The sequence below is a fragment of the Molothrus aeneus genome, chromosome 2, assembly GCF_037042795.1.
Source record: "Molothrus aeneus isolate 106 chromosome 2, BPBGC_Maene_1.0, whole genome shotgun sequence".
Classification (NCBI taxonomy): domain Eukaryota; kingdom Metazoa; phylum Chordata; class Aves; order Passeriformes; family Icteridae; genus Molothrus; species Molothrus aeneus.
This window is the reverse complement of record NC_089647.1, coordinates 7,822,328-7,845,764: the sequence shown is the minus strand read 5'-3', so window position 1 is coordinate 7,845,764 and position 23,437 is coordinate 7,822,328. Positions and strand designations below refer to the sequence as shown.

At 36.8% G+C, this 23,437-nt stretch overlaps 1 protein-coding gene across 1 annotated transcript in view; it reads right to left on the bottom strand.

Annotated features, from left to right (window-relative positions):
- GBE1 (1,4-alpha-glucan branching enzyme 1) overlaps positions 1–23,437 on the bottom strand; it is a 138,194-nt gene that overhangs the window by 34,420 nt on the left and 80,337 nt on the right. The window contains exons 8-12 of the mRNA XM_066571923.1: positions 19,686–19,801; positions 18,819–18,946; positions 14,308–14,406; positions 11,595–11,705; positions 8,603–8,774 (exon numbers count right to left, since the gene is read on the bottom strand). Coding sequence (XP_066428020.1) covers positions 8,603–8,774; positions 11,595–11,705; positions 14,308–14,406; positions 18,819–18,946; positions 19,686–19,801 — 626 coding nt within the window. The remainder of the gene's footprint in view (positions 1–8,602; positions 8,775–11,594; positions 11,706–14,307; positions 14,407–18,818; positions 18,947–19,685; positions 19,802–23,437) is intronic.

The following is a 23,437-nucleotide window of genomic DNA, read 5'->3' as shown; positions in this document are numbered from 1 at the left end:
TGACATTTAAGATGATCTTTTGGTTGTTTCCCTTCCAACCTACAACATTCTACAATTCTATGGAATTTCAAATTGAAGATCTCAAAAGACACCCAAGAAAGAAAAAGTGTCAACATTTATAACAGATGTTCTCATGCTTTGCTCTGCAAACTTTACCATTTCTCAGAAAAAGCAGAAAATACCTCCTCTCTTCAAAGTCAATGCCAATTTAACTACAATGTTGTTCAAATTCTTATTCTAGCAAATTCCTCTGTGTTAGATTGATGGCCTCAAAAATTAGGACAATGAGAAGATTCTAAGCTAATAACATCTTGTGAAAATAAGCTCTTGAACAAATAAAGACGTCTTTTTTTTTATTCCAATGTCATCACAAAGTGTTAGCTTAAGCTACATTGATTTGGGGAATTAATGACACTACTGAGATGAAATCATCTCAAATTACCTCAACTGCATGCATTAAAATCCAAATTGGAATCTATGCCTAAGGATCTAATATGACAGACTTTTCCAAATACAAAATGTGCCCTGCACAGTCATGTCTCAAACCAACAACTCCTTACTGAGTAACACATGGGGTTTAATTCTATTTGGCTCTGCATTGCCCAGAGAAACCAGTCTGAGAAAGAGCAATGTGCCACCAAAGGTAGGCTTGAGATTAACAGAGCCCTCTGCGTGCTCCTACACCAGCTCACTAGAGCCTGATTTTACTAAATTACTTGATTTGGATCACCTTTCTCTACCTCTTTAAAAGCCAACCCAGGCAGTTTCATCAGGAAGAAATTACTTGCTCTTTGGTAGATGGATTTGGAGAGAATAGTTTTTCTCTCAGCCCTTTCCAGACTAGTGAGTACAGACAGACTGCCAAAAGTAGAAGTAAAACACAGCTGGGTGTGGTAAGAGGCTGCTGCTGCTTCTTTTCAGCATTGGGGGTTTCAGAAATAAGTAACTTAAAACAAGTACTGACAAATGATCATCATCAAAACTGCATGTAACACAGTGAGCAGCAGGGAGAAAAGACAAAACTTTGACATCCACATCCTATTTACCCCTGCTTGAATGGGTATGCCTATCCTTATTTCCTGCTCCTAGAACACAAAATTCTTGCACAGATTTGGTTTTTTAACAGGCACACCACTTCTGTAGACAGCTGGCATTCAGGAAATGAATGACCTCCTGCAGTAAGCATTCATTAGTGACACTGACAAACTCAAAAATCAACTTTACTCATCTGTTCTGTGACATGGTAGAGGCCATGTTCTGCATGAAAACTGTATCTTATTACATGAACTTATTGTAGAAGGTACAACAGAGAGACCCCCCCCCCAAAAAAAAAAGTTTACTCTCTCTCAAAACGTAAATTATAATGGAGACCTGAACACTGGACTTCATTTTCATCCATAGATAAACTTATTATTTACTTGAAAATCTGAAAATACTTTTAATTTTCTTTAAGTTTTGCATTGTGTTATTCAACCAGGGACACAGAGCACTAGAAGAAGAAGTCTGAGCAAAATAATCTCAAAAAGGCATTTTACCTACCTTACAATATGAAGGCTCTTCTGAAGCATTAATGATTAACAAACTGTTCATAGACTGAACTAAGCTTTATGAAATTCTTAAAGTCACTGCAATATGTAACAGTTTAAAGCACTTCAAGTGTATATAAACAGAAGATATTCAAAGCCTTTTGTTTGAATCCAAGTTAACTACAGCAAAGGAAGTGTACGATGGCTATGCTTCATTGCTTAGACAATGAATCATATGCAAACTAAAGTTTACACACGTGTAGACAGAAAAATTTGCATATGTGCATACAAAAATTTTTCTATATATTACAAAATTTCAAGAACTTAGCATAGTTCCATACTATCTGGCAAAAATATTCTGTCTTTTACTCAAATATTAATTTTGGATTATGTCTGATGTTTAATCAAAACAGATTCTTATGTACAAAACTGTGTGTTTATATGCACAACTTCTCAGAAATTTAAGATATATTTTTAGGACAGAACTTTTACAATGGTGCTTACATCCTGAATTAAGAAAGCAACAAAATCTAAAAGTGAGGTAAATCTGTTGATTTAAAACTTATTTGAACTTAGAGTGAAGAGAATCAAAACAAAATATACTTTAGTCTTTGGATTTATCTTTAATTATTCTTTTCCATAAAAGACACCCAAGTAAAACTAATCAATGCCATGTGTAAAGAGCTTAATTATAATTTATTGCAAAGAAATTCTGAATTTTATAGCTGTGGAGAGAAAAATAACAAACAACTATGACAGGAGAGAATAACAGCCATGTCCTGTAAAGTCAGAAATCCAGGTGCAAAAAAAGTTTTTCAAAATTATATTAGCTTGTCATAATTTCTGTAATAAATTACATTTTTCAATAACTGGAAAGAGAAATTCCTCTAAAAACTATGCTGAACGCTATAGTACATAGTACAGTTATATAGTGTAGAGTTATATAAAATTATAATATATAGAGGCCTATTTCTGTCTTCCTCAAAACAACAAATAAAACAACAATAAAGGAAAAATGGAGGCTGTCATACAAACAGAAATAGAGCTCTTAAAGACTAAAGATTTATTTTACGACTTTGTTTATTATTCTTTAGCAAGCCCTCACATTACATCAGGTACTATATTTGCAGACAAGTCTGAATGCACTCACACATTGATAGTGGAGATGTCACAAGTCTCAACTGTGAGCTTTGCAAATCATACAATATGCAAGGCAACAGGTAGAGCCCTAGAAGCAAAGTTTGAGACACTAGCAGAAGTTTCAACAACAGTATCCCATGGCTAAATGATGCTACTAAGCATAATTATAAAGAAAATAAATAAAATTTAAAGAATAGCAGTCCCATCCTCAAAAAAAAACCCCAAAACACCCAACACCTTGTAACTGATGCAGAATGTCAGAATGCCTTGATATACCACAAATCTCCACTGGCAATGCAGTCATAGCCAATACCCAGCAGATGTGGGTACAAACTAAGGAAACATCAGCATTACTCTGAGAAAAAAAACAAAGTGCCACTTGTGCCAGCTACCTTGATTAAGGCTATTCCCTTGACAATCCTCGAAAATCCCACCTGGATTTCACTCCATGAACACAGCTGCAGCAACTGCTGGTTCTCCAGCACTTCTGAGGATGCTGCTGACTGTGAAGGTTTCTGTTTCAAGGTTTCTGCCTTGAGAGGTCACACTATGGACAGGGATGTACCACCACATATAGATTGCTGCCTCTAACAATTTTATGTATGTATTTAAATAGCATACACACATGTATATTGCTTTATTCACTATACTTGCAAGGAGGATGTACAGTCAGCCCACAGAACAAATTCCTAATACTGGGACATACTTAATTTGTAAAGAGAGGTGGGATAAGACAGGTCTGTGTGTGTGATTTAGTTTTGAATTATGAGACAATCTCTCTCTTTAATTGTTTTTCTCCCAGCCACTCTCATGTGTTTTGAGGAAGTGTAGAAATGAAGCTTGCTTCAATCAACTCTAAATGAATAAATATTAACAGTTTGCACCTCTAGACCTTGCAGAGGAGACTGTCAAAGTGATTTATGAAGCCTAATATATAAATTTGGATTCTTCCCACTGCCACTGCCCAACCCAAGTTGTGAGTGGGGTTGCATATGGGGTACAATGCTACAGAGTTGTAGGTGGTCTATCACTAAGTCTCTGAGAAACTGTAGGTGAGATTTCAGATTACACCCTTGCTTTCTACTTTAAAGTGAACATAATTGTTTTCTGTCAGGCTGCCACGGAATTAAAGCACCTGCTGGAACTGGCAGCACATTTGTCACCTATCCTAGGCAAGCATATTAAGAAGGATGACGTCAAACTACCTCTCCTAAAGCTGCAGTCTGTACCAAGTGAGCACTTCAAGGTTGTTTATCCAGAGGAGCTGACTCAAGTGAGCAAATTTGAAGAGCATATGCTCTCCCAAGGCCACTCTCTAGGTGATGGTCAAAAAAGTCACCCTGTAACCAGAGCACAGATGTAAGATGCATAAGAAGGTGAACAGAGGAAACTATCAAAATGCAACATGTGCCAAAGAGAACCAAACTCGCTTAGGTTTAAGCTAAATATCCTGTTCTTGATGCAATTTCTTTTTCATCTAGAATAGGCAGCAATAAAAAAAGTAGTTCAGATTCTGTTTAAAGTATCATTCCTATTTATATTGTCAGTTATGCTGCACCATTTTTATTTCAGGTTTCTAATGAATATTATTAAAGAAAATGGTACACCTTTCTCACACTGATATTGGTGCCACTGATACAGTTTTTGTACCATTCCTTTTCTTGTTTGTCAATATTTTTTCAAGAGCCTGCTGTTATGAAATTCCTTAGTTTAAAAGTAAGTTTCTGAAAAAATATCTAAGTTTATCTCTCTAAAATACTCCAAGGAATAGATGATGCATGTCAGTTTACTAAAGAAGGTAGATAGAAACTGCTGTGTAAATTAACTAACAAGTGGGAAAGAGGAAACCTAACAGACAAATTAGAGAGTAGTGAAACAGGTGAATGTCAACCCAATTTTCAGTCAATATTCATGATAGCAAAAAAATGTTCTAGTTATTTCAAATAACTTCCTAACTATATACATATATATAGTCTCAAAAATTGTTTTTCAGGGAGTGAAACTTGGTCTCTGGAGTCTTAATTAAGAGTTGTTTTACTACGGGAGAGTCATGAAAAATAGTGCTAGAGGTTCATGTAGCAACTAATCTCCATTTAAATCAATGGATTAGAGCTTAAGCCAATTTCAAATTAAAAAAAAAAAGAACCAAGGAAATGATTGTTAGCAAGATGAAAAGCAGGACCCCATAGGGGCATAAACCAGTTAGCATTTGTTCTATGAAGGATCTCAAGGACCCAAAATGCTATTTAAGGCCCTTTGGGTATGTATATTCTGGGCAACAAAAGAACTACCCTCCCTTGTCTAAATCTAGCACACAGATGTATCTTGCAAGATAAGGAGAGACCATGAAAACAAGTCCACTGAAGAACTGGCATCGCTTTTTTACATGTCCTGCAGGCTTTCCCTAAGGGCAAGACAGATGCAATGAACAAGGAAAATACAAAAGGAACATTTAAAGAAAAGCATTTACTGTTGCCTACAGCTTGTCTTCAGGAGCAGAGTGGAAAATGAAGCAAAAAGAAAATTCAAAGATGTAGAGACAGCAGTTTTGTAGTGGTAAGTTCAAATATTATTTTCAAGAAATTTATGTGAGTCTTTATTTGCACTGAAGTTAAACCTTGCTGGGTAACAACGGAGGTTGCTTTATTTTCAGGCTGAGATCAGAAGATTCCTGTAATACTCTAGAACTCTTATAGCAACTTCTATTAGTCCTTGTTTAGTGCTTGAGGAAATATGCTCAATCTCAAGCACTTTTGTTATTTTGTAGGGGACTAAAGCTGACAATTAAGAATTTTAGTCTGATAGAAGTTTTTTATTTTGGATTTGCTTTCAAATCCTGATATTAGGGAGGGCAGAGATCTACGGCCCTAAATATTTTTGCATATATTTTTCTGGTTTTAAGTTAATTAGATGTGTATGGTACTTCAATATCACTGTAACTACAAACAAAAGCACTTGAGTAGGGAGAGAGAGCTTTTTCTTATTATTTACAATTAAAAAGACGACTTTCACTATTTAATATACACACATTGTAACTGCTTGAACCCATAAGTGTCATTAAAGTTCAGATATGTGCACGTGCATTGTCTATGTCAAGGTCTTCATTGGAAATTAGTAAAGAAAGAAACCCCTTAAGAAGCACATGTACTCCCAACTAAAGCATTGTGCAGAAGAACTTGATATTCTGATGACTTCCTAAAATTCTGTGTCAACTTCTGACTTGTAACTGGTCCATCTCAGTATTAAAATCTGTCAAAAACAGGAGCTCAGTTGTACAAACTACAGCAAAGTTGGCACTGTTGCTCTCTACCTGCTCTAAAAAAAAAAGAAAATTTAGACACAGCAAAAGTTCCAAACAATTGCTACTTTTTTACTATTACTTTGAAACAAACTGGCCTTCCAGAGAATGCATTCACTGCCACAAGACATTTATCATTGTTATTCTCAGCCAAGCATATGGAGTTTCTCCTTTCCTAGGTTAAGTCTTCCATGCCAGATGCAGGCATGAAGCCTGAGAGATCACCTGGAAAGCTGCACATAAAACCAGAACACAGACTGGAGGAAAGAATGCTCCCAAAGGTTTTTGTTACAAGGGAACCAATTTACTGAAAGGACAGAAATTTCCTATTCACGTTTAACTTTGCATACAACACTCATTGCCAATAGAGGGATATAAGCAAGTGGGAAGAGAAATAAAAGTCTCCAGTGAAAATTAAACATCCAGAAACACAAAAAATAAGTATTACGACTTTCAGGATTTTGGCAGTGGTTTCTTAGAGATACATGTAAGAAGGACAGAGAACCATCCAGTGTGAAAAGTGAGAAAGATGAGAGAAAGCCACAATCAGTGTTTGGTGCACAAACTTCTGTCAGCAGGAATCTGCTTGCGCGTATAGAGCCCAAATGATGCTCCAACATGTGTGTAATTAAATATTATTCCAGATCTTCAAAGAGAAATTCCAGGATATATTTGAGAATACAGATTTCCACTCCTGACACAAGAGGTTTCTTTTTCCTTAAGGTGAGCAAAGCATTCAGAAAATAGGGTGTTTCTTTGCTGGGTTTTCGGAGACAGGAAGTACAGATTCTTAATGGAAGGATCTAGAGAAGCACAGAGGCACCTGGAATGCCTTCTCCAGGCACTGTGAAAGAAGATTTCCACTCCCTCCCTCACCCTACAGGAGGCTTCTCCTTCTTACCTTTGGCATTCACACAAACATGCAAGTTAAAGAACTCATTTGTCGCTGTATCTGCTTAATTAGATAGCATGTTGCAACATGCATTTTAAGGCTACACGACTGCCAGCATTCTGAATTTATATGTTTTTTCCTCCAACAGTTATTACAATCTTTCCACCTTTTTATATATAGCAAACTATAATGTAGTTACTGAACCACTTGCAGTACTCAGAGATACCCAATATTAATTGCTCAATCAGCCAGCATTGACACACTGGATTTAACATGCCACATTGCATTACTGATTATATTTCTAATCTTACTAAGTCAATCTGGGCCAAAGACACCTGCAGTTTAGCTGCAGTATTTAGTAAACACCTGCTTCCTTAACTATTACAGTATCACTAGTTTGAATGGAAGCACACACCTCATACCTTGAACACTTTGGTGCCTGATTGCACACTTCATAAATATTTATTTCATTAACTCTCTTTTTTTTTTCTCAAGAGTGAAGCAAACAACCTGTATTTTCTTGGAAATAAGAGTTTTACTAGTATTGCATATGGTGAATTAGTTCGTTCTGCACCGAAATTGCTTCAATTCTTTTTAAGAAAATCAGCACAGTATTTTCTGAGTTTACTCCTAATACAAAGAAAAAGAATATGTACCGGTATAGGTAAACTTAAATCCAGTGTCACCATTGTCTTATGTTTTCCAGGTTTTCAATCAGAAAATATGATGTTAAATACACCATTACGGAAGAAGGGCAGTATATATCCAACAGTCCCTTTCAACTTTATATAACAAAATATTTAACCACACAAGTAGAAAACAGTACTAAGCTAAAATGTCTATAATTTTTAAGTGTTACATTATCAGAAAACTGAGATGGTGATTTTGTAACAGGCTTTCAGCACTTTTGTTCCCCATGAGACTATCACAAATGACATATAGAACTTGTCAGACCACATTACAAAATTTTTTACTGTCAAGTAAAAACTATTTTGCAAAGAAGTTAAACAACTGAATGTGGCAAAGAACAGGCAACATAAATAGCTTTGGAATTTTCCATAAAGCTAAGAATATTCAACTTTTAAGATGACTTCATAAAACTAACTTGCTGATTAAATTAGACTAACACTTGAACTTTCTTGTAGCAACTGTGCTTAGGAAGTAACTAAACAGTTTTATTTTACAGTTGATGGACCAGAAGAAAGTACCACTAACTCTTTCAATTTCTGTGCTTTGATAGCAGCATGTGTGTCCTGTGTCTGTGATTTGTCCTTGCCTACCTCATTAAGCACTAAGAAGCAATGAAATAGGTCAACTGCTTCCAGACTACTTCCTGACAATTAATAACTGAAATAAGCACAGAGCTATCGTTAGTAAATTCATTGTTACCCTGCAAAATTTAAGAGAGTAAAAGAATAGAGATGAAATACGACTCAGCTGCATGAGCCACAGCTCACCACCTGACAAACTTGCAAAACAACAATTAAAATACTAGTCTGAGTTGTAGAAGTTATTTCTCATACACTTAGAAACCATCTTGATTTTATTTTCTTGTCTTACCATACATCTTGCAGACAGAAAAACAACGCATATTACCTTTTGTAATAAATCTATAAAAGCATTTATGCTCCAAATTTCAGCACTGTGATAAATAGTGTGGATAGAAGACGATGTCAGATCATTTTATTTCCCCGCCACGCATTCTGTAGATGAGAAAATGAGAGACTTTTTCCTGAGATTACTTACCCATGAAGTTCAGATAGCTCTCTCCTCCGAGTGCATGAGTAATGAGACGAATCATTTTATGAAGCTGGATCCCACGATCAATAACTGGCGTCAGAGGCATGAGCACGCTCATGTTTGTGTACATCTCCGCATCCATCAGGCGAAAGGCCAGGGTCTTATCACCAACCAGTGCCTAGAACAGTTCAGAAAGACACTGAAGAAAACCCTTGGGTGTAATAGAAGTGTTTCTAAGTTTGGGGTTTTTTTTAAAACAGGGGGTTTATATCGTAGGGGGAGATCTTGCAAGATGACTGCATGATCCAGTCAGTCCCTGTTCCTGAAGGAAACCACCAATGATCATCAAGTCATGGTGATGCTATATTCTGATGACTGCATCTGTGCACTGTGTGACGTGCCATATAGATTTGGTCTGCTGCCAAAACCTGAGGCAGGGATGTCCATGAGCTGAGCCTGGATTGGATGTCAGCCACAGTTGTCTGTTTTCCCCTTGCAACCCTCCCCATTGTTACTGGGGCTCCTGGGCTGATTCAGTGTATAATGGTAACAGACTAGCAGCTAACCCCTGGTCCTACATTTCACCTAATGGGATCATAGTACTTTCAAGAACTTTTTCACCTACAGATATCAAATGTGAAATATCAGCATCAACTCAGTAAGTCACAGCTGACCAACCATTTGGGAATTTTTATAGAAAACACAGAAAATAGGAAAGCAAACACTTAAAGTAAAAGTTCCTGAAATGTAAAATAATAAATGGGCATAAAAAAACCCCTCTGATTCAGATCTGCAGAGTGAGTATGTAACATTCACTTATATGCAATCAAGAACGTGATTGGTTTTCTGTGATTTCACACAAAAGAAAAAACTGAATTACTAACTTGCTAGTGCTCACTTCTACTAGAGAAAAGCCACAAAATGCTGTTCAATGTATTAGCAGGCAGGTAGTGGAAAACATTTTGGAGCATTTATATTTAAAGAGCTGACTTTTGTCCAATTAGACCAATTCTTGTTTCATGCTCTTGAATGAAAACTTACTAAATTCCAGAGATACAGAAGAATTGTAAACAGGTCTAGCTGAAAAGCATCATCATCATTTCATTTCCCAGCTGACATTATAACAGCATATATAGATTACTCCCTTAAGTAAAAAAATACTCTGTTTAAAGGAAAAAAAAAATCCTATGTGACAATGACAAGACTGAAGACTGCAATGAACAACTATTTTCTGGATTCAGAATGTGGCATTTGTTAGTGCCATTTAATATCCCCTAATCTTTCCATTGGAAGAGCAGCTAAGTGTTTCCCTATTCATGTTTTCTGTGGCAGCTGTGATTTTATAAATGGATATATTTCCCCCTTCAATGATGTCTTTGCTGCCCCAAAGAATCTTATTCTGTTTAGTTTTTTTTTTTCTTGTGAAAATCAATCTTCACCTGCTATTCCTTTCCACAGCTTTTTTTTTTCCAATTATGCTGCATATCCTTTAAAATACAGGACCAAACCTGTCTCCAACACTGAAGATGCACACAAACCAGGAAAGACTGTAGAGGATGCTGATTGTGCTCTTTGCTCTATTCTGCTCAGTAATTCCAGGACTGCATTTGCTTTTTTGACAGCTATTAGATTTGGAGTTGCTATTTTCACACTCTTCTTATAACCAGAAGGCCTACTATTCTGACTGGCAACAGTCAGCTCATAGCCCATTACAGTATATTAGAAATCAGGATTGTAACCTCACATGGATCACTTCAGGCATCTTCAGGGTGAATTTTACCCACACTTTTTGTTTCTTTAGCCTACTTTTCACAAATCCGCCTGATGCACATCTGTAATCATTGTTTTCTTTTAATTAAAAACAAAGAGATTTTTTTTTCCCCTAAATATGACATTCTAAACAGAAAATGCAAAGTGATATGGAAAACAACTCAATTGCTAAAAGTCACCATGAAATAAAAGAACAGCAACAGTAATGTTCTATGCTGTGCTTTAGGGTGAAGAATCAACTTTGCTGAAAGCAGCTTATCACAGAATAATATATATTTTCAAGTAATTTCTGAAATTCTTTATCAGGATCATGCATTAAATGAACACTGTAACAGACTCTGAGATTAGAGTGTAAGTTGGCACACAAAATGAATTGTAAACTCAGAATGCTCTTTTTAAAATATACAACTTGTTTTGGACATTTCTGTTGACATTTATCGCAGAAAGTACAGGAAATGGAATATCAACCTCTATTATATAAAGGAAAGATAGGTTATTAAATAAAATATGAATTTTTTAATGAAAGGTTTAAAGATGTTAATTGTACAATTCCCAAATTACATGTTTTCTGACTCTTCAGAAACAAGGGTTAAAAGGATTGTGGGAGATGAGTGTTATCCAAACTCATCATTACTTTTTCTTTTTTTCTCACACATAACTATTATAATTGCTGTGCTTTGAACCAAACTGTTACAGCATATTTCATTTAGGTCTCAAAAGAGTATGATTTCAATCCTTCCAGAGAGGAATGTCTTTCATGAAGGGAAAACAACTCACAAACAAATTTTTTAAATTGGTGTATCGTTTACGCTTATCAGAAGTCATGTTACAATTTACTTAACAGAAACTGCATGCATTATACACCTTCCTGTCTTCTTTGGCAGGCAAAATAAGAAGCTTCAACTCATTCCTTAAAAACAAAACAAAACTGAAAGCCAATATTACCCACGGACTCCAGGGAGAATTCTTTTACTAAAATTAAGGATCATAAAATAAAAACACAGCAAAACAACAACCAAAAAACCAAACAAAAAACCACAAAAACCTAAACAAAACAAACAAACAAAAACGTACAAAAAAAAGAGCACTAGTCCAAATCTACCCATTTCTGAAATTCTTGCCATCTTCCTCAACTCCTTTCTCATTTAAAAAAACAAAACAAACAAATCACCAAACTTCTAAACAGGACCTTTTCCTTGGTTATGAACAAGCAAACAACTGAAAATACCTGGTCGTGACTCTCTGCATAAGCAATGTATTTTTCTTCACACCGTCTGTTTGTCAATGTATGCACAATATTGCCCATATTCCAGTCTTCATCTTTCAGCTCCTTAATTATCTACAGAAATGAAATAAAGATCACTGAAAAACTGCTTTACCTAAAAACATGCAACATTATCTTGGCACAGAAATTTCCAATGGACTGCGAACTGTATTCTCATGCTCCCAAGTTTTGAAGTGATGAGCTCTCTCTGATAATCCAAAGAGCTGTCTTTTTCTTTTTCTTTTCAACTTTCCCACATAAATATAATACCTAGAATACTTGGTTTCTCCTCTACCTCCCCAAGGAAGCTCAGACAACAGGTTTTGCCATTTATTACATGAATCCTCTGATAAAGTGGATAATGTGATTGATAGGACCTGCAAGAGAGCACTGCACCAAAACCAAGGAAGAAATACGTGGGCACAGACCTACCTGGTTCACAGTATCATGAAATGCAATCCTGGCATATGGGAGCTTCCAAATGAAGTTTAACCACCAGGCAGTGTGGTGCTACCTCCTGATTTTTAGCAATTTAAATTGAATCCTATTAATAGGAATTTTCTGCCTCGTATCACATTATTTCCTTCCTCTGCTAAATCTAGCTCAATCTCAGTGTTAGTTTGTTCTTTTTTTTGTACACCACTTTGTAGACCTCCATTGATCCCTATGACTTAAATTAATATACACAAATATATAGACATAACAATAGAAGTGATAAAAAGGCAATAGCACCAAGATGGCCGATATCATGCTGTAAAAGTTAACATTATAATTGTAACTGCCCATATACTCCTAAACAGTCTTTTTCTTCCTCCTTAGGTAAATTTTTTTTCAAAGTCCATAAATTCTGGCTCTGAACAAATCGAGGTCCCTATGTACCATCATATTACATATACATCATATTACATCTATCTTGAATCTTAACTAGTACAACCACTGTTGTGCCAAACAGTTTATCTTTCTTACTTTTACAGATTCTTCAGAATTAGTTCATGGAATCTCTTGGAGATTCTTCAGTTTTTAAACTGACTTTAGCAAGTTGCCTAGAAAATTTCCTATGAACAGGTATGTACTTAAAAAATGGAGAGAGAGTAAGCAGTCTAGGAGAGCTTGATAACTGCTCATAAACTGTTTAGCTGAACTTCTCCCTTCCAACCATCTCAGCTTTATTTTTCTCTTCATAAAATGTGGTAACAAACTCTGGCACCACCTCTTTCTCTAACTCCACATCTCTACTCTGGTCAAGTATTTGCAGTCTCTTTGGCAAGAAGCTTCCTGCCTACATCACATTAAGTTTTTGTACAATGCCAATCATAACTGATTTGCACTCAACATCCCATCAGTGTCCCATGCTATCCCATGTCAAGTGCACGTTTAAGCTGGAGAAACTGACATTTTCTCCAGTTAAAGAACTTGCTGCAGCACAATTATGTTTCCTATCCAAGTATTGCAAAATAAATGAAGCGGACCATATCAGAGATTGCTAAATTAGACTGCAATTTTTTTGCACTTGTAAAATTCTATGGTCTGGGTTTTTTTCCCATGTAACTTAAACTTGGCCACTTGCACTTTGCTTACCTAGGAAATTGCTCATCTTGCCTGCCCTAAAGTGTGTTAAGGAACAAAACAAAAAACAAACTAACAAAACTCCAAGAAACCCACAAAACATCACAATTAGGTATTTAGTGTTAAAAAAAAAGAGTCCTTACTGCATTCCAGGACCTAAACGTCTAAATTACACATTACAAGTTCTAATGATGGTGTCTCTGTTGGAAAAGCTGTCAAGTTTGTCTTCTGAAAAGAGGCTTGAAATCTGTTTTTCAATTGGCCCTCTACCTCCTAGTTACAAAATTGAAAGATGCTGAAGGTAAGCTAATTTTTTTGTTATTATTCTTAGCTCCATACTGTATTTATTGAAGCATTAATGGTCATATACATTTATTGTTTTCAGATCATCGTGGCATCGCAAAGGATTTGGGTGCAATATTCTAGCTAACTGAAAAATGTTCTCTAAAATATCACTAGAAGCCTTTTCAGATCATTTAGTGTTTATGCCTTTTCTTTTGATTCTCTATATTAAGGAAAAGGTGATATAAAAATCCTTAGTGTAGTCAGAATTTATTACAGATTTATATCATTCAGTTTTGTAACCCCCCCGTACCAATTGCAGGTGTTTGTGTAATTCACCTACAATTACTTTGCTTAAACTTTCAGGTCTATTTATACTCAATGACAATTTCTATGCCCAGCATCAGGAGGGTTTAGTGCATGTTTTTGGAGTGATTTGCTTGTTTGTTTTTATATATTTATATGCATATGGTTAACTTTTTATCTACCTGTTCACATTCAATATAGATTACACATTCTACAGATGTTGCAAGGCACAGGTCATTTCAAAGAAATTGAGCTTATGTGTATTGTATTAAGAAAACAATTATCAGCTGGAATGTGAATCCCAGCTCCTGAACTTCCTCACCTGAAATGTTCATAACATCTGACAGCTCTCATTTCAGCCTCTAATACCTGTGCTCAAGCCTGTCAGAATTTATTTCAATAGCACATTAACATAAGAGAAAGCAAAACTTGTCAGCAGGATTCAGAAGTGTTTATGTGTATGCACTGACAGAGAAACATCCCACTTTGAAGAGCAGTATGTATTTTTTTAAGAAGTCCTCACCTGTATCCACTTATCTGGAATGGCCATGGCAAGTCGATAATCAAAGCCCCCTCCTCCCTCTGCCACAGGCCGACAGAGAGCTGGCATTCCAGAAACATCCTGGAACAGATGAAACACCCACAGAATCATTTCCACAGCACTGCAAATATCACTGCATATTTCCCACCAGTAATCCTGATATACAAACACTCCAAAAGCAGCTTCACAGATTGACCTGGTTTAAAGGAGAACAGAATAAATTTAAGTCGGCTATTACTACACCCAGATGTGCTGTTTGAATGCAAAAGTTACAGAGAAAAGCATTATGACTTTTCTCATCAAATACACTGCCTCAGAATACTTTAATACAGTAAATATTTAAACGGGAAGAGACCTCAGTAGATGCAGAGTTTGAAATAATTAGCTCTCTTGAGCTCCAAGTAATCAATAGAAAGTACAGCGTCAACAAAAGACAAATTAAACCTTCCTTTTGTTTATTGATATTTTGCATAAGGAATGGCATAAAAAAAGGTTAAATATAAAGCACACTAAGGAAGAAAAATACAATCTCTATTTTTTTATCAAAACCAACCTATTGATCCAGCTAGTCCTGGAATGTGACATGGTCTTACTGCATAATTTTCCAGTTTCATATTGATGGATGCTGAATATTCTTAAATTTGTAATTCCACGTTCTCAAAATATTAATTTCACCATGTTGTTAGGCAATTTTATCATGCAGCATTCTTTTCTAAAGTTATCTGAACAAAAAATACAAGTCTCCAATAATTGCAAAATATCCATCAGCACTCAATTTTAGTAACTTCTGTGGGGGAATGGCTTCTCACTAACAGCAGCTATGGATTAACAAACACCTCTTGCATCTACACAAGAGAATTTATGGAATTAATACTGACTAGAACCAGGGCTTAATTAGGAAGCTCATTCTGATTTGCTGGATTCAATCCAGTTTTAAATCCAATTGCTGCACTGGAATAGTGAATAAAGATATTTATGCTTCAAGTCATACACATACACAGGCATACACAGATGGACATAAGGGAAGAGATCAACCAGATCACCAGGAAGCTCATGGATGGCATCCCAGAGGTGGAAGGCAGGGCTGCCATCCAGAGAGACTGGCTGGAGGAATCAATCAGCAGAAATGTCACACAGAATGTCAGAATGTCACCAAGCTAATCCTGACCCTGGGATGGGCCACCTCCTGCATCCATAGGGGCTGGGCTGGCCAGGCTGGGGAGCAGCTCTGCTGGGGAGAAAGGGCTGAGGCTCTGAGCCAGCAGCAAGCTGAGCTTCAGCCAGCAGCCAGGCCTGGCAGCAGGGATGGCCAGCACATCCCAGGCTGCGTGAGCAGCACAGCCAGGAGATCAAAGGAGGGAATTATCCTCCCTCAGTTAGCAGCCATTGGATCACACAGAAAACTCTGTCCACATTCCACAGGCTGTAAAAAACACATAGTGAAGTGTAAATTCTTTACAGGGTTTTAGATGTGATAAAAATTTCAAAACATTCCTAAATCAGTCAGAAAGGACAGATACAGTCTCTTGGTCTCTAGGTCATACAGGACATGATGATATGAAACAAAAGCCTTTTTCTGTAATGTCATGATGCCAGTCTGGAGGACGTCCAAGTCTGAGATTTAAGCAAGTCCCATCTACTTAAATCAAAATAATTAAAGCCAGATTTTTGGGAAGTAAAATTCCAAATTTAACAGCATTCATATCTATGTCTACAATTTTTAACTGGACACACACACATACAATAAAATAAATAACCATAAATACCTAGTTGAGTAGATCAGATGCACTTCCACCAGGAAACCTCCTAGCCTGGTACAGCCCTCAGACTACAACATGGTACTGATATTCCATAGAGGGGGCAATGAAGTGACAACATGTGATCCAAGGGGGATCAAAAAGGACTTCAGGGCCTTGAGACAGTTGGTAAGGGAAGCTGAGGCAGAAGCCCTTTTCTCTAATCCTAGTCAAAGGCAGTAACACTGAAAGAAATGGATGGACTGAGTCTATTCATACATTGCTCCATGGCTGGTGTCACTGCCAAAATGTTGGGGGTTTTGGCAGTAGAATGGGCATGTATGCTGGATTCAGACAGGAATCACATTTCTCAGTTCTGTGTTGGAACCAGTTTAAGTGGGCCCATGGGAGCCTCATGAGGTTTAGCAAGACGCAAGTCCCAGGGGCTGCACCTGGGTTGGGGCAACCAGAGATTGAACCAGATCCAGAGGTGGGTGAGAACAGATCCAGAGCAGCCACTGAGAAAGACTTGAGGGTGCTGGTGAGTGAGAGGCTCAACATGACTTGTCAGTGTGCTCTTGCAGCCCAGAAATCCAAATCTGTCCTGGGCTGTGTCCAATGTGAGCAGCAGGAGAGAGAGGGCATTCTTCCCCTCTGCCCCTCTCTGCTGAGACCCCACCTGCAGGGCTGCATCAGCTCTGGGGTCCCAGCACAGGAAGGACAGGGACCTGCTGGAGCCAGTTCAGAGGAGGGCCATGAAGATGATCAGGGGTAGAGTAGCTCTGCTATGAGGAAAGAATGAGAGAATTGGGATTGTTCAAGCCTGAGAATAAAAGCCTTTGTGGTGACCTAATTGTCACCTTCCAGTGGCTCCAGAAAGGAGCCCACTATTTCACTAGGATATGTATTGATGGGACAAGGGGGAATGGCTTCAAATAGGAAGAGAGGAGGTTTAGATAAAATATTAGGAAGCAAGTCTTTACTCTGAGGGTGGTGAGGCACTGGCACAGGTTGCCCAGAGAACCTGTTCAAGGCCAGATTGGATGGGGCTCTGAGCAACCTGGCCTAGTCTAAGATGTCCCTGTTCACGGCAAGGAGTTGGAACTTGATGATCTTTAAGTTCCTTTCCAATCCAGGCCATTCTATTATGCTACAATTAAACAGCTAATTTCAAAGCATTTGTTCATACCAAGTTTGAGAAGAGCTGCATATAAAAACAGCAACCTCAATATACTGTTTCTTTGCCTGTTTGTGTCTATAATACTTCAGGCATGACATAATTTTACTTAGCATTTTTTCTTCCCATTATAAAGATCTTTAATCACCGCTTTATTTGGAAGACCAAAATTAAAAACAAGTGTATACTCAGTAACACCTAAAAAATTAGCAATTACTAAGACTGTGAATATACAGAATATTAAAAAGCTGTAAAATCATCAATTAATTACATTAATTAGGGAATATATTATCATTAGTTATAGCCAGAGAAAAACATTTTTCTCACATGGCACTGATTCTGTAGGCAAGCAGACATTCTTCACTGCCTTTTGTAATTTTCAATTATGTCAATAGTTTCTCATTCTGAAATTCTCCTTTAACCATGAAGCACATTGATCAATTCTATGATTCATGTAGCGACTTCCTGAGGCAGAAAATTATGTATTGAAAAAGAAGCACTCTCAACTTAAGCATGAGAAACTGAAGACACATCTTATTAAAAAAAAAGAATCCTTAGGCCAGGTAATACAAGGCAACTAAACTCAAATTCTTTGGTAGGAATGCTTATAATCTAGGCCTACCTAGAAAATTAATTGATTTAATTTCAAATAAGCCTACAGCTCAATGAAACCACCTCCAGTTTGCTACTGATTGCTCCCCAGATGCTGTTTTGGTATCTTGTCATTGAGCTCTTAGCAGTGATTGTCTATGATAGAAGACTTTACTATAAATAAGAAATTAAATAAAGCAGTATTTTGCTTCTTGAAGATAGAGAACTCTTAAGCATCACAAACCCTTTTATTAGAAATCCATATAGTCCCTAATGGTATGAGATAGATATCACTTTTTCCTCTAAACAAAATGAATTATTTAAAGATGATAATAGAAAAGAATCCTCTATGTTTAAATGATTTTTCTTCTGGATAAAGAAAATAATAGTGAAAATTAGAATTTTGAACGCTCTGCTGTTTCATACTCTTAAAAGCTCCATGTGCCTGAAACATTTTTCAGTCAAAAAAATTTATCTCAATCAACTCAAGTAATATAGTCTATTTACTCCTTTAGAAACCTGGAGAAACTTAATAATAAATTTTAATTACCCTATATATTTAACATCTATAAGTTTATTGCATTTAATTTGAAGGGTAATTGTCAGATATACCAATATAATTCAAAATATGCAAAAGATCATTAGGGCTGTTAATTTTTAGCACCACAGAGCACTACTGACAAATGGCTATCATGCACAAGCAATAAACTAATAAAAACAATTCTCATTACAAGTTCAAGGTGATGAAGGAAAAAAAAAGAAAAAGAAACTGCCACATTAATTAATAATCTATTAATGCTGAGAAAATTCCCAGAGTGCATATTCAGGTTGTTTTTTCCCAGCAGGCAAAGTCTGCCCGCTAATTAATATTTTTCAGCTCGTGTCACTGCTTGAGTACCCAAAGCGTGACTTGATAATTAACAGGAAATTCACATCCTAAAGCAAACTAATCAATATTAATGTCACTGAGAATGGCAAAATGATCTTACCTCTGCTATGGTTATGCATTCTGGGTGCAAGGTATTAATCATGTGATTGGCAAGCATCAGGTAACACAAAGCATCTTCATCCACATGTAGGCCAAAATACTCATTGTAATCTCCACTGAAGCCTGTGCCTAATAAGACAAGAAGTTTTAAAAGCCAGGGTCAAGTTTTATTTAGGAACACATATTTCACTCAATATTTCATTTTATAAGCACAGAACATATTAATGATTTTCCATCTATCCTCATAGCAACAAAGCAAGAAAATTGGCAAATTCAGATTTTTTTGATCATTCACAGAATATCCTGAGCTGGAAGAGATCCATTAAGATCAGAGTCCAATATCTGGCCTTGCACAGGACCATGCCCCAGAATCACACCCTGCATCATCCAGGTGTTTTAGGAATCTTCTGAACCTGTTTAGGAATCTTCTTCACACCTTTGCCAGCTGTGTTGTGCTCCCATCCAGCCATCCACTGTGGCACTCCAGCCACAGGACTCATCCCACCCGTTTTCCTTATGCCAATCATGTCACAACCCTGGGACTGGGCTAAAGCTTTGAGCTCTTCTTTTTTGTTCTTCACATGTGTGTTGGTACAGAAACACTTCCAGTATGGTTTGTTACAGCTGACACCTTGTGGAGCAGATTGAATGATCTTCCTAATGCTTCCATCCTCAAGTTTTGGTTGTGCCATCCCATTGCTCATCACTAGCAAGCCTGCTTTTGTCCCTTTCCCATCTAGTTTCAAGCTCTACCAACAAGCCCCTCTAGCTCCTGTGCTAAACCCCTTTTCCCCCCTGAGAAACAGTGAACTTTGGAAGAACAGAGCTGCACCAGGAGGGCTGAGATCAGAGCTGATAAATGGCTCACCAATGCCGTGGTGGTGATACAACATAGACGTAACGCCGTCAAACCGGAATCCATCAAAGCGATAGTCTTCAATCCACATCCTCAAATTAGACAGAAGGAATCTCAGGACTTCCCAGCTGAAATATATTTATTAAGCTTTAAAAACCTTGGGACCAACTAGAGTTCCTTATACCATGTCCTCTACTTGCATATGTGGTACTTGTACTGAACATTTTGTTTTAATGACTTCTTCCCTGTTTTTCATTAACCTTTCCCTAAAAGATTTGTCTTTAAGTCTTTGCCTTTTTATGGCAAAAAATCTTAAGACTGGAGAAAGGAGGTTAGTAAAAACTCTCAACTATCTACATAGACATCTAACAGGGTAGTGTCTGAACACATATACTATATTTTACTACCCATATTTGCTGGTGTAATTTTCCTTTCCCCCTCTGAAGATTGTTACTCTCTGTGGGAAAAGATGCTATAGAAAAGGAAATAAAATTTTTATAGGCAAGAACTTCTCCCCAACATTTTATGGATTTATAGCAATTTTTAGGCATAATTGCTGTTGAAAAGCTGCCCTTCCCAATTAATGACAAAACACATGTCACCAGTAGAATACCAAATCACCTACTATGTTGCAAATTTACACATTTAAAAAGTAAACCAAGGGAAAGTTGAGGAGGTATATTTTGAAATTCAGAACATCAGGAATGTGGTATAACACACACACATACACAAAGCATGGAGATGTAATCAAAATATAAAAGGGGTTCCAAAATGAACAAGCATGTGGAAATATTCATGAACAGATTTTGATATTAAGGAATAAAATAGTTTCATCAACAGTTTTCCTAGTATTCATCACCTCCTCTCCCTGGGCATTGGTCTCTGTAGCTTCCAAAGACACCCACATCTTGTTTCTACTGTTCACCCTCCACAGCACATCCCTCTCTGACACCCTCATGTGCATCTCCGGCAAGCCACAGCTCTGCAGACCTCACCCATCTCAATCAGCCAACACAAGATGTAGTGAAACTGGTTTTGTTCACATCTTCAACACTTGCCAATGTTACGATTTCTTTCTAACCAATTTCCCAAGACAGCATAGCTACAAACCCCACTTCCTATCAAGTTTCTGTTCAGAGAAAAGGCCAGGAGCAGGCAGTCTCTCCAGCCACCCTCTGCTGGGTGAGACAGAACAGGTAATGCTGCACAAACCACACCACAATTTACCTATGCACATGGTAGGCATAAGGTAATGAAGGGGACCCTTCCTACATTTCATTTAACAGACATCAGAAACAGCAATTTCAGGGAGAAATTATGACACAAGGAATAAACTCCATTTTTGACAAACGAATGTTACCACTTTCCTTCCTCCAAAAAACTTCTTCGTATGATGGATGCTTTAAGTCCTGAGTAAGTGGTATTAGAAGAAAAGAGGAGAGGCTATGGACACACTATAAAGGCAAATCCTGATCTCACTAAGGTAGCCAATTCTTATTAACTTCCATAGAATTTTAATATTTCCCCTTCTTTCTGCAAGCACTGCACAGAAATACACACTTGTGCATATAAAGATAGAATTACTACCAATTCAAAACCTCCAAATTTAGGAAATGTGAATCAGCTCACTGTGAATTCCCTCAGTTCAACACCTTTCCTGGGAATGCATTACATGGCAAGATTTTTTTGGTTATTGTTCCATTGCTACACTCCCCTGCTTCAAATCATCCAATTCACAAGTTAACACGACACTAGGAAGATCTCAGGAGCTTTTCTGAAGAACCTTTCATATATTTATTACTTCTCAGGTGAGATGGTTTGCAGTGAATGGAAAAGATTGAGATTGCTCTGATATTGCAAGGGATAGAAAAGTATCAAAAGTCCTACAAACTGGCAAACTGGTCACAAAAAAGCAATTTTGTGCAAACGTTTGCTGTATCTTATTCTGACTCAGCATGAAATTCACAGAAAGCTATTTCCTGCAAGCTAAATACTGTGAGAAAAGAGCACAGCATTTTCGCAAATAAAAATAGTATCTCACACAGAATTAGGATAATGCATGCACAAAGATTACATTAATTACTACAAGCACTATCCAGACTTGAAAGTTATTTCTTGTCATTACAAACATCTTGACTTTATAACCCTAAAGTCCTTAAGATGGTGAAGAGGATTTTTACATTTGTAAAACATACACAAAAGTCTCAAAATGGATAACAAATGTAACTTTTTTCCACCATTGCTGGCATTGAAGATTGATCTTTGGGAAAAGATGGAGAACCAGCATGAACATAAATTGTAATGACTTTTAGATGAAAAAGCGACAACAATAAAAACAAACAAGATGAATTTGTTGCACCAAAGTATTAGTTAGAAAATTTATGAGATCAAAAACCTGAGTAGGAGCAGCAGATGTTTTCCAAGCATCTGATTGCACATGGGAGAGAAGACCATAAATAAATAAGTATATAATCATTTAATCTGTGATTTTAGTCTAAACTTGGACAAAAATCAGCTTTAGGATAATTTTTAAGAAGTATATCAAGTACTAGCAACCATATTGAATTGGAGAGAGATAACTACACAGCTCCAAAACATGAACCAGAATAAAAGATTTTTTGAGACATGCAAATCACACAAACCATACAGAGGTTGATTTTTTCATCCAAGTCAATTTGTTCATGGGAGCAGCAATATTAGACATAGAAGTTGACAGAACAAATAACTTTGCAGAAAGCCAGCAGAGGCAAAAATTGAAGAGGCATTATTGAGATACAACCACCACAGAAGCAGTAATTCAGGAGCATTTCTAAAACAGTTCCTTCTTGTATTTTACCGACAGATATGGAAATGGGATAGCATTCATCAGGAATGTAATTTCTTCTGGAAAAAAGCCATATCTTAAGTTCTATCCTAAAAATCTCACATTTTTGCATATATCAAAATTAAGCAAGTTCTTTCATTGCATGCATGACCAAAGGCAGGCTATTATGTAGCTTTTTTATGCTGTATCATCATTAAGGAACAGAATGATTTACAGTGTAAGAAATATAACTCAGAATTCACTCAGACATTCAAAACAAAGAAGGTCTTTACAGAGAAGTATTGCTGGATTTTTTTCCCTTCACTCTTGGAGCCCATAGCTCATTTATTAAAAACAGATTTTTTTGTCTGAAAAAGTGGAATGAGCACATCTACCCTAGATGACCTAGTTTCATAAGGTGATAAGACATTTAACAACTTTGCTATACTAGGTCAGCAGAAAACCTGTGAAATCACTTCTAAGACACACTCATTATTTACTTTTTTCCTCTATACTAACAAAAAAAGCAAAATAATGATTCACCATAAGCATTTTAAATTCCAGTCCATGATGAACATGAACTATTTAGATGCACGGAATGCATTTAAACCAGTTAATTTTGTCACTATGGACAAAAAATACTATTGGCTGTGCCTAATACAGTTTGAAGATGTAATTTTTGAACCATATTAATGTTGACCTCCAGGAATTGCATTTATTACTATGTATTGGAGAACTGCTGACCTTATAAGAATCTAGACTTTTATGATGATATGCCTGTTTCAGCTTTCAGTGTTTAATTAAGTTAAGACACAGGAGCACTGAATTGCTAAAACATTATTTCTCAAACTATCCCCAAACATTTCAACAGCTGACTGGCTTAAATTCAACCAAAAGACTGCCAAACAAAGAAATGGGCATTCAGTCTAATAAAGTTAATAGTTGCAACTTAATTGGATGC